Consider the following 12,155-nt stretch of genomic DNA (forward strand, 5'->3'; position numbering starts at 1 on the left):
ACAACACTGGCTGCGCCAGGCATTGCTGTAGGTACATTTGCGCAGTGTCCTACCCTTACACACACTCACTTTTAACCTCCCAACATGTGCAAAGGCACCGTGGCATGAGAGGAAGGCCCCAGCTGCGGTCCTGTGGGTGTCACTGCCCACCCTACTCTTCCCTGCAGGGCCAGTGGCTGGAGGCAGGCACTCACTTGTTGAAGAGGTTGAGGCCAATGCGATAGTGCCTCTTGCGAATTACATCGTTGCTGAAGGCGGGGGAGTCCCAGCTGTTGCGGGTCTCCTTGTGGTAGGTCTGCTTGCTGAGCGTCTGCTCCCGCAGGCTGTCACGGGACGACGACTCAGAGCTGCAGTTGATGGTGTCGTTGGAGTTGGACGTGCTGTTGATACTGTCATTGTCCCCATCTGAGTAGTCCGACTCGGACTTGCTCTGCCTGTTGGCTGAGCCATTGATGGCCAGATGGCTGTCGAGGGGCCTGGGGGGCCGGGGCCGCAACTCCGGCTCCTCCCGGGGCAGGCCCTTGGGGGGGCCACCGTGGGAGCCGTGCTTGGGACTGCCCTGCTGCCCGCCGAGGCTGCGCTCATAGGCGCTCTGCCTCTTGAGCGAGCCGCGGTCCGAGCGGTCACTGAGGTCCACGGAGCTGTCGCTGGGCGGCTCGATAGTGAGCAGTGGGAGGTGTTCCACCCGCAGCCGCTGCTCCTGCCGCTCAAGCGATGGTGTGCTCCGGCAGCTCGTGTCCGTGTCCCCCTTGTCGTCCTTGTGAGCAAGGGCCCAGTAGTCCTGGGTGGCGCCCCCAGCCCGCAGCCGCAGGTCCGACTCGGCACTGGATGGGCGGTGCCCTGCCTGTGAGAGGGGCAGTGGTGGCGACAGCTCCTCCTCGTCGATGTACAGGGTGACATCGCTGTACGAGGCCGTCATCTCGTCCAGTTTGCGGTGGTCCACGCCATGCAGGGCCGGCTTGGGCTCGGCGTCCCGGGCCCGCCCCGCATCGGGGGCTGGCGCCTCCTCGGCGTGCAGGCTGCGGCAGTTGAGCGCGTCGTCGATGGACTCGGCCAGCGATTTCACCTGCCGGGAGAAGGCGTCCTCCAGCTCTGTGATGGCATCCGCAAAGTCGCTGGAGGGGGCTGGAGACTTGAGAGCGGGTGGCTCACCAAGATCGCCACACTCAGATGGCACCAGGGCCCCCAACTGAGAGCCATCACCTGTCACGGAGACCTGCTTCCCCTCGAAGTAGGAGCTGTGCAGCTTCTCAGGCCCCTCGAAGGAGAACTGCATCCTCATGTTGGACAGCACGATCCGGCGCGACATGCGGTTCTCCGACATGGAGCTGCGCAGGCGCTCGAAGTTCTTGTTCATCTGGTACTGGCGGAAGGCCGTCTGGATGGTGCGGGCCGCATGGCGGGTCACGAGGCGTCCCCCATACTTCCGTTCTAGCATCTCCACCTGGAGGGGGAAGGAGAAGAGAGTGAAGGCAGCCCTGTGTGCTGGCGTGGTGCAACACTGACCTTTCACTCCCGCGCCCCAGCTCTGTGGTGGCATGACCTGGGAAGCCCTCAGTGTGTCCTAGAGTTGGTTAAAACCACCGGTGGGGCACGCTGGTGGGCTGTGCAAGGTTGCGCAACCTATGGGTTCCAAGGTCAAACAAGATGGAGAAAGACCGTGTTAAGTTAAAGCAAGTGTGTTCCCTGCAGGCTCTTCAGAACCTGTAAAGGTGGTGGTTTCCCAAACTCCTCTGGCCAGAGGCCTTTGGCCCTGGAGCCACCTGTGGCAGGCAGTTGAACGAAACTTCGGAGGTGCTGGAAGGAGTGAAGGCAGCCCCTCCAGAGACAAGGAGCCTGAGGCAAGCACAGGTTAAGAGACCTGCCAGAGAGCTCAGCAAGGTCTGGGGTGCTGAGCACCGCCGCGGCTCAGCCTGGTTTCCTTTCCCCGGCATCGGCAGCGCACTCCTGGCACCTGGGGAGTCACTGAGCTCAGGGAGGCCTAGAGATCTGCCCATGCGTGGAGCCAGCCTCGAGGCCAGCTGCCTGGGCTCCAGTCCTGGCCCTGCCCCTCGCCAGCTGTGTGACTCTGAGTAAGCCTGGGAACCAGCAGGTCCTCAGCTTCCTCGTCTGTAAAATGGGGATGGTACTCACACCCCCTCACAGGACTGAGGTGAGCACTTGGTGAGACGGACGCAGGTGCTCAGCACACGCCAAGTTCAGGGACGGCAAGGGCTAGAAGGCCCTCAACTGCATTCCTGGAAGGTGTTTACAGTTTATGGGGCCCCCAAGTCCCCTCACTGTAGAGAGGGGGAAACTGAGGCCTGGAGAAGAGACCCAACACACACCGTGAGCGAGCTCTCTGGCCCCTCAGGTCCTGCTGCCCTTCTCTGGGAGTTTGGAGGGGGCAGGGCTGCAGGCAGGCAGGAGGGACGGGGTGAGCCCACAGGCCCTTGGGCCCATGTCTTCCCAGCATGACATGTGGACCTCCTGAAGTCCTGCGGCTCAAGTGCCCCCGTGATCAAGAACAGCCCCGAGGGCCGCCCCCATGCCTTGCTCCTGAGTGAAAACAAACACAGGCCTGCAGCTGGAGTCAAAGAAAACCCCGGAGACGGAACCGCCCAGCCAAGCTCTCGGGGACAGGGCAGAGTGGGCACCGGCTGCAGAGCCACGGGAGGCCTCAGGTCCTCAGGAGGGAGGCCCCCTGCACCAGCGGGGCAGAGTGCCACAGCCTGCTGGTCCAGGCCCCCCGCTCACGCGGTCATCATTCCAAAGCTGGCAGCGAAAAGAAAGGTCCCTGCTCTCAAGAAGCAGTCCGTCTAGGAGAACAGACTGACGCACACATGTAACTGAAACAGAGCCAAACAGACGTGAGCAAACCCAGGCTGTGGCCGAGTTGGGGGGAGGGCTGCTCAGAGCCTCTTGGGCCGGCAGGCAAATCGGAGCCGCACACAGCAAATGCCAGTCTTGGCCCTCGCATGCCTGGCGGCGGCCTGTGCCCCTCTCTGGGAAGCGAGAGTGTGCCTGGCTAGTGAGGGCACCCATCTCAGGGACGGGCCAGCTCTCGGGGGCCCACAGGGGAGGGCACGGCAGGCGGGCAGAGCAGCTCCCTTCGAAGGGGAGTGGGCGGGGGTGGGTGTGGATCAAACTGACTTTCCACAGCCGGTCAGGCCCAGAGTCAGCCAGGGCGGGCCTGCTTCTCCTCTCGCCGGAAGTCACTGACCGCCATCCAGAGATGACCTCACTTCTACATCTGTAAGCAAAGTTTCTGTGTTTTCGGGATCTGAGTGGAGCTCTGAAAGCCCATGGGGCCAATGAAGGGCCCAAGGCTGAGCTCTGGGAAACCCTCTGCCCCTGTGCTCCCAGGCCTGTGGTCCTGGGCCCCATGTCAGCCCTGCGGGAGAGGTCACGGTTCCAAGGCCACCAGCCCACTCCAGGGCCCCTCCTCTCCTGCTGCCTTTGGACCTCGAAAACTAGGCAGTGACCCTGTTTGCCTGAGACCGTCTCCCCATATGTGGGGGCAAGGAAGGGGGAGAAGAGGGAGTTCCGGAAGGCAGAAACGGGCCACATTTCGTCATCAAAGCCCCTCTCAGTCCCTCCTACCTGGCCTCCCCCAGAGGACATGCTGACCCTGGCCTGGTCTTACTCATCGCAGACTCAGCGTGGTCAGTCCCCCTTCAAGGCCCAGTCTGAAAGTTTACCGGGGTGCAGGGCGGGAACCCGATCAGCAAGCGCTGCCTGCTGTGCGTGCCATGGGCTGTGCAGCCTCCCCTGATGCTCCCACTGACGCCTGCCTGCCAAGGGGCTCGAGGGGGAGGGCAGAAGCTCAGAGAGGTGACGGCGAGGAGCCGACCCGAGCCAGGCCTCTCCCATGAAGCCCTCACGCTCCCTTTAAAGGGAGCCTTTCAACAGCAGGGATGTGGAACTGAGGGGACACCCTTCCAAAAGCAGAACCGCCCCCTCTGGCCGACTCAGGTCTCCCACTCCTATGGACAGGAAACCACTAGACGGTGCAGAGGCCCAGGGGCCAGAGGAAAATACATGACTTCCCATCGGGCTCCTTTCACTAAAATGGGGTGTTGTATTACTCAGGCTTTAACCCCTTGTGGAATTGGGCACCCTACTTTCATCTGACAATTCCCATATAATCTGTCCTATTCCTACTTTTGCCTTGATTGCCAGGAAGCTCAGTGCAGAGTTGAATGCTCAGTGGCTCTCAACATCACCTCTTCCCCTCTCACCTGTTTCCTACCTCTTCTCTGCCATTCTTTCCCCTAAGCTTGTTCTGCCTCAGGGCCTTTGCAACTGCTGTTACCGCTTCCAGGAAAGGCCCTTCCTCAAATACCCAGTTCTTTTTTTTTTTATTTTGAGGAAGATTAGCCCCGAGCTAACTACTGCCAATCCTACTCTTTTTGCTGAGGAAGACTGGTCCTGAGCTAACCTCCATGCCCATCTTCCTCTACTTTATACGTGGAATGCCTACCACAGCATGGCTTTTGCCAAGCGGTGCCATGTCTGCACCCAGGATCTGAACTGGTGAACCCCGGGCTGCCAAGAAGCAGAACGTGCAAACTTGACCATTGTGCTACCGGGCTGGCCCCTCAAATACCCAGTCCTAATGCTACCTTGGAAAGGTCTTCTCCACCACCCTTATCCAATGCTGTTATCTCCCACAGTCACTCAATTTCTTTCCCCTATTTCCTAAGCTCTAGAGTTTGTATCACTTTCTGGAATTAATTGTGTCTTTAATGCTAACCTGTCCGTGGCCCATCTCCTGGACCACAGTGTCAGCTCAAGAGCTGGGGCCTCCCCTTGTCCACCACTGAGTCCCCCGGACCCAGCGCAGCGTCTGGCGCACGGTGGGCATCCCACTGATCAGCCGGAACAAAGATGCACGGCGGCAGCCGCATCAAGGCTGTGCGAAGCACACGACGCTCTGAGGCCTCTCAAGTCTTGACCTTTCTCACCTCTATCTTAGCGGTCCTGCTGCAGATGCCTTTTACTATAAACTGTTTCTGATCTACTTTGGTTCCGGTGTAACTGATAAACGGAACCACAGAGGCTGTCCTCCCTGCCGTGGGCCTGGCCATGGGGACAAAGTGCCACAAGGGGCAGAGGGCTATTTGCTCCCACAGCCTGACAAGGAGCCACTTGTCGGCCCCCCCTGTCAGCCCCAGCTCACAGGCAGAAGGATGAGGAGAGATCAGGGCTGTCGAAAGTTGCGGGGCTGCACCGAGCGCAGAGAGAGGAGGGGGGAAGACCCCCCCCAGGCAGTACCTGCACTGCTCCCCAAACAAGTTGGGGGCCACACAGCCCCAGACCTCTGCTCCACAAAAGACAAACAAGAAGACTGGGGAGCAGACAGAGGGCAGCTGGGCAACGGGCAGATGTGGGCAAGAGGGAAGGCAAGGCAGCTCCTGCCGCCTGGTGTTGGAAGGCTGCTGGAAGGGGCCCTGGCGCCAGGCCAGGGCAGAGGTGGCCACCTGGGACCCAGAGGAGACTGCCCAGAGCTCGGGGCAAAGTTGGACAGACAAGCCTAGCCTGGTGTACTCGCACAGCTGCTTCTTGGCAGCCTAGGGGCCCTCCTGAAGCCGGAAACCTTCCCTGAGAGTCTCACACAAGAATTCTTATTAAAGTGCCTCCTATGTGTCTGCATGCTGAGGGGCTGGAAGGGAGAACCCTGTCCCCCACCCACCACCCAGCCTGGAAGGCCTCTCCTCCCTCCCCTCAACCCCGAGAGCCTGCCTCCAGTCCTTCATGGAGCCGGCCAGGCCATGCATCCTCCTTGCTCTGCACACAGGTGCCAACCCCAAGGTGGGCTGGGCCAAGGCCCCTGGGGGAGGAAGTGCAGCTTTCAATGAGGTGATTTCCCACGAGAACACAGAATTGTAAACCACAGGGGATATCACACGCAACCTCACCTCGTGCCGGCTGTGAACGGGCTTGGTGTTCTTTCCAGAGCGTGTGATATTTATGCTGTAAACTGACCTCCCTCCTTCTCCCCAGGGGCTTCTCTCACAGACTCCCATAGGTTTGGGCCTCCTGGGACCTCAGAATCTCGGTGGCTAGCCATGTAACCTGTGTTACGTGATCCCAGCACGAGGTCTGTGAACTGGGTAGAGGCAGAGGCCTGACAAGGGGAAGGTGGACAGTCCAGTTCCTTCTCTCGTAACCCTCCAGGTGCTGGGAGGAGCAAGAGGAGAGTCCGGGCTGAGGCAAGGCCAGTTCTTGGTGAGCGTGCCCCTAACTCGTACTGCCCTCTGCGGGGGAGCGCAGGACAGTGGGTGCAAGAGCTGAGGGACTTCTGCACTCTGGCACCAGCGCATATTCCCAGAGGACACGTGGCAGACAGAGCAGCCTGCTGCCCGGCCCCACCTACCTGCTTGTCCTGCAGGTCCGAGGAGAGCTCATAGCTCTCAGAGAGCGACCGCGAGCGCTTGATGGCCTCCTCCTCAGCCTGCTTGCGTAGGATGGAGGTCGAGTGCTGCAGCTTGGGCCTCCGCGCGCGCTGCCCTGGCGGCCCCGAGTACAGCCCATAGGCTCCTGCCGACGTGTGCTCGTAGTGGTCTGGGCTCAGGCTGGCACCGGGCGCTAAGGGGCCCTGGTGGTAGGCCGACGGGCTGTCCAGTGACGTGCCAGTCTCACTGCCGGGCGCCTCGCCCTCGACGCTGCAGAGGAGAGAGAAGCAAGAGGCTCCTGTAAGCGGCAAACCAGAACCCAGGGGCTGACAGGGGGCCACGAGTGGGAGGGGGGCCAAAGTCTCACTACATTCCAGGGGTACCCCACTACACCCGGTCTCCTTGCTTCCCCCTCTCCTTCCTACAACCGATCCCCAAATGCAGCCAGAGGGACCCTGCAAAAACCCTCTGCTCTGTGCCTACCTAAGCCTTGCCTCCTCAGGTTTCAATGTCTGTGTAAAACTCACCACCTTCTAACATCCAACACACTTCACTGTGGAGTTGGTTTACTGTCCGTCCCCTACATGAGAACGTCAGCTCCATGAGGACAGAGGTTTGGCCAAGTGGTCTGAGGTTTGGCCTATCAGTCCGAGGTTTGGCGTAGCGGTCCACTGAGGACCCAAGTGCCCAGAGCAGGGCCTGCCATACAGCAGGTGCTCAGTAAATATGTCCTGAACCACCAGATGGGTCCTGGCACTGTCTCCTTCTCACTCCATCACCTGGATTAGGTAAACCACTGATTGTTGTACTTTTTTTTAAACAGTAATTAACAAAGTGCCTCTTTATTGCACACCCACTCGGGGGGCAGGCCTGGTGGTGTCTATGAGGGCTGAGTCCCATGCCCCAACTCATGAACGGAAGCCCTCACCCTCAGCACCTCAGAGTGGGACTGTATTTGGAGACAGGGTCTGTACAGAGCTAGTTAAGTTAAAATGGGTCATGCGGGTGGACCCTACCCCAATATGATGGGTGTCCTTATGAGAAGAGATCAGGACACAGACACACACAGAGGGAAGACCACATGAGGACACAGGGAGAAGGCGGCATCTGGACACCAAGGAGAGAGGCCTCAGAGAAACCAACCCTGCCGACACCTTGATCTCGGACATGCAGCCTCTGGAACTGTGAGGAGTAAACGTCTGCTGTGTGAGCCGCCAGCCTGCGCACTTGTTACGGAAGGCTTGGAAACAAACACAGTGTTGTACATAGATTTTCTCTAAATCTTAAAAACCAGTCTGCAAAGGAGGAATTAACTCCCCTTTTCCAGGTGAGGAACGCAAAGCCCATGAAAGTACAGGGCTTGCCTGGGGTTGCGAGCAGGTAAGCTGGGATGAAAGCCCAAGTTGGTGGGACTCCCAAGACCAGGTGTTCCCCTCAGCCTCACTGCCCCTTGTCCCCAGGATGCATACACATCCCCCTCAACGTTCCAAGTGCCCAGCACAGCGGGACCAACTCGGGGGATAGATAGGGACTGGCTGACTTACTTGTCCCAAACTCAAGGACTTCCGAGACGGACATCGGTCCCCCCTGCAGACTGCTTTTCAGTAGAGGGCAAGGAGAGGAGAAGAGATGTACGCAACGACTTTCTAACACAGCTTCTGGTAGCTTCTCCAGTCTTGCCCTGCCATTCCCCTGTCCCTGGAGAATATCATTCAAACTTTAAAGGTCCCCCGATCCCCAGGGCCAGGGCAGGGGTCTCTCTGGAAGTGGTCCAGCAGAGAGAAGGTAACAAGAACCCACCCAGGCTGCAGGCCTTCCTCAATCGTCCTATCTTCAGACTAACGTGAATACCTCGCATTTAACAGCCAACTGGTACCCCCTGCTCAGCTCTGCTTCCACTGTCCCCACTTGTCACAGGGCCTGGCAGGGCCTGGCTGCCAAATGCAGAATGTGAGGCTGTTTACTGACTCCAGGGGAGGGACTCAGAGTGGGGCAGGGAAGGAGGCCCTGGAGCAGAGAGGCCGGGACAAGCCGCAGACCCAGGCGGCAGGAAGCGGCCTGCCCTTTGAGTCCAGCTCTGCCCTGAGCCAGGAAGGCCGGGATGCAAATCCCTGCACTTGCTTTCCAACTTGCGGCTTAAGAATAGGACAGGACTTCCGCTCCACCAACTGGCTCTGGCCTCCAGGGACACACAGTGGGTCTCCTGTGACAAAGGACATCCCAGCCTGCTCCCCAGAGGCTAAAGTGCGACACTGTCCTTCCTTGGGCAAGAGCCCTGGGCTAGGAATTAAGACGCCTGGGTGCTTTGCCTTGATCTGGCTGTGAGTCAGCATGGTGACCCCTCATTGCAAGGCCTGTCTCCCCAACTGTGATACAAATGGGCTGGACCAGACGTTCTCGAGGCGTCAGGCAAACAGCACCCTTCAAGGTTCTCCCGACACCAGCAGCTTCCTCTGGGCCTCGTGGGCCGGTGCAGGAGAGGCACAGTGATTAGCAGAGCTTAAAACACTCCATTCTTTCAATAAAGCTTCAAACAGTGTCTCCCAATAAATCCTTGGCATCTCAATCGATAGTTTCAGGAAGCGTGAAGGAGTCCCAAATGGGACCTGCGGGCAATCGACGACTGGCTTAGAGACGAGCAACCAGGCTCCCAAGAGAAGCCTGTCCACACCGCGGGGACCGGGAGCCCAGGCCCCTCCCTCCGCCTCCCTCCCCCGTGAGCACTTCCCAGGGAGGCCCATCCATGCTACCCCCCAACCCCCACCCCAAACTCTGCGTTCAGGGCCCAATCTGTTTTTCTGAGCAGGAGGCAGACAGGAAACAAAACCTTGTCCTTGGAGCGAGGCCGCGGAGCTCTGCTCACAAGGATTTTCAACAGTCTCGCAACCCCGAGTCTGCAGAAACACCTGGACGCTGAGGGTGATTCCAGGAAGCCCTGGGCGAGAAGCCCCTCCGGGCCTGGGGCCGCATCTGAGCTGCCTGCTGCAGCTCTGCCAGGAGTGGTGGCGGGGCCCCTCACCGTGCTGCCCAGCCCCGCCCCGGATGATGGAGCAGTGCCCACCTTTCACGTCGGCCAGGGGGTCAACCCTTTGCCAGGCCCTTCCTTGTCCGGCCTCACAAGAGCCGTGAGCAGGCAAACAGGGCATCCATTCTCCCTGACTGCGGGCAGGGCAGGGTGGGCCTGGGCCTGCCTATGAATTTGAGAGGTTGTCATCATGCCCAGTCGACTGCTGTTTGGGGCAGAGGGAGCTGAGAAAAGAGAAGCAGGGGCTGGTCCCTAAACTCAAGGGCTGCACCCTGCTCTGTAGCGGAGACGGGTGTCTGGCTGCCTGGATGGTTGGGCTCGTGGGCAATGGGTGTCACCAGCGTGGAAGGAGGCTTTGCCCAAGGGAGGGGCGCTCTTTGGGATATGACAGGGAGAGAGGTGGCTGGGGGAAGGCAAGAACTTTATGGAGCTGTGCCAGCCCAGCGTTCTGCTCTGGGCACTAGTTGGCTCCTGCCTGCCTTGGGCCAGCAGGTTCCAGAACAGATGAGTAAGGGAAAAGCAGTCAAGAAAGGAGTCTTGGGAGAGAGGGCCCGGCCTCCCTCAACAAGGGAAGGGGTCTGACAGCCACCCGGCCTTTCCCTTCACCATGATGGCAACTGCAGCTTCCTCTCCCTTCAGCCCTACCTTCAAACACACCCAGGATCTGCCCACTTCTCAGCGGGCGGTCCAGGCCACCAGCACTGCTCCCGGACTGTCACAACAGCTTCCTCACTGGTCCCCCTGCCTCTTCTCTCCCCAACGGCAGTCAGAGCAATCCTGACAAAACACAAGCCAGGTCAAATGCCTCCCCTGCTCCCATCACACTTGGAAGACACTGTCCTTACAATGTCCTTCAAGGCCTGACCTCAGCTGACCTCATCTTGACTCCTTTCCTCTTACCCATTCTGTTCCAGCCTCACTGGCTTCCATCCTCTCTTCTCAAAGGAGTCAGGCATGCTCCTGCCTCGGGGCCTTTACACTGGCTGTTCCTTCTGCCTGGAATGCTCTTCTCCAGATCTCTGCATGACCACATTTTCACCTCCTTCAGGTCTTTACTCAGTGTCGCCTTCTAAGGAGGCCCACCCTACTCATCTGACTTAAAACCACACCTCCGTCTGCCCAGCATTCCCAACCTTTTACTCTTTTTTTCTCTCCATGACCATCATCACCTTGTAGCACACTGCATACCGTATTTATCCTGTGTTTGGTTTGTTGTCTATCTCCCGCATCAGTATATAAGCTCTAAGAGGGCAAGGAAAATTTGTCTGTTTTGCTTACTGACGTGCTCCAGGTGCCAACACACGTCTCTGAATAACAGTAAACACTTGCCGAATTTGGGAAGCCATTTCCCCGAGTCTGCTGTGTGCCGGGTCCTGGAACACGGTTTCTGCACTTACATCATCCCCGTTGGACATCCTACATGTCCCAAACCAAACTTGTCATCTTTCTACATCACCACGCAGTGATCGGAGCCAGGGTCCTGGGCATCATCACCTTAGTCTGTCCCCTACAGCCAACACCACCCTGCCGCCTCTGTTCAACTTGTCCCAAGTCCCACTAAACCTAAGTGAATGGCATCCCCTGGAGCCGTGCAATGTGGCAGCCAGCCCTCCACATCCAAACGATCCAAGCCAACCTCAGACCATCCCAATGAGCAAAGAAACGGGCAGGCCATCCCACTGCAGCCAGCATGGGGCCACCGGGCTTCCTCCAGTAAGTAGGCACAGCATCAAGAGATGGATGGAGCAGAAGAACCCATTCTGAGCCACAGAATATCACTTCCTGATGGTCCCAATCAAAGCTGTACGGGATGAGACACTAAGAGGGTCTTCTCAGTCTGAATCAAACGACTGGCTAACAGAAAGATAACTCTCTCTAAGAGAGAATGCCCAGGATTGACAAGCACGTGCAGCAACAGGCACTCTCAGGAGCATAAATTGGTGTAACTTTTTCAGAGTACTAGCTAGAAGCAGTTACCAAACTTAAATCACGTCGCTGTGTGACCATTCTCTGGCTGAACCCATAAGGACATCTGTCTTATAGCAACACCCTGAAACTCAAGGATCTATGTCCCTCTGCCCCGATGCCACTCAGTTCTTCCCCCAGTCTCTTCCTGGGGGAGAAACAAATGCCAAATGTGGGCAGAACAGTCATCTTGTTCTCCCCACAAGCAGGACACCACAGTGCAAGGGCCATGCCCTCGTGACACAGACCTCGGCTGTGACACATGGTTCACACTTGACATCAGCACCTGAACCTCTAGGGGCACTTCTGGGTCAGGGAACTGGCAGGCCCAGCCCCCACACCCTGCTCCCCCGCTGCCCCCACCCTCCTGAGCCGCCCTGCACACCGCTTCTCCACCACGGCCATTCCCAACGTCTCGCCACCTAGGTCAGTGCCCTTGGGGAAGCTTCTCCCACAGCCCGCATCCATCAGCCAGGACTGAGCACTGCGGAGTCCGCCCTCCACTGCATGCTGGCATTCCCGATCTCTCTCACAGACTCCCGAGACACATGGAAATCAAGGAATGGGCGGGCTCCTCTCACAAGTCCCTGACACTCTGACAGGTTAGAGTTTCTGGAACATACTATGACAGGTAGCTGCTGCCCAGCACTCTCAGAAAGTGCTCCTGGTCCAGCAATCCCTTTTCTAGAGATTCAAGCTAAGGAGATAAGACCAATACACAAATAGGTAAGTACAAGGAATTTCACTGCAGTGTGTTTCTAATTACAAAAATTTGGAAATAATCTAAA

At 58.3% G+C, this 12,155-nt stretch overlaps 1 protein-coding gene across 31 annotated transcripts in view; it reads right to left on the bottom strand.

Moving 5' to 3' along the window:
• Positions 1–12,155, bottom strand: part of IQSEC1 (IQ motif and Sec7 domain ArfGEF 1) — a 353,973-nt gene that overhangs the window by 42,097 nt on the left and 299,721 nt on the right. For 29 of the 31 annotated variants that reach the window (XR_011526811.1, XR_011526814.1, XR_011526812.1 and 26 more), the window contains 2 exons: positions 6,359–6,647; positions 195–1,444 (listed from right to left, as the gene is read on the bottom strand). Coding sequence is in view for 24 of the 31 variants with exons in the window: in XM_070574597.1 (XP_070430698.1) it covers positions 195–1,444; positions 6,359–6,647 (1,539 nt within the window). In the remaining 7 variants the exon portion in view is untranslated. Of the gene's footprint in view, positions 1–194; positions 1,445–6,358; positions 6,648–7,520; positions 7,615–10,047; positions 10,180–12,155 lie in introns of those variants that run through there. The other 2 variants (XM_070574612.1, XM_070574607.1) reach the window with 2 other exon arrangements.

The sequence above is a fragment of the Equus przewalskii genome, chromosome 15 (genome assembly GCF_037783145.1).
Source record: "Equus przewalskii isolate Varuska chromosome 15, EquPr2, whole genome shotgun sequence".
NCBI lineage: Eukaryota > Metazoa > Chordata > Mammalia > Perissodactyla > Equidae > Equus > Equus przewalskii.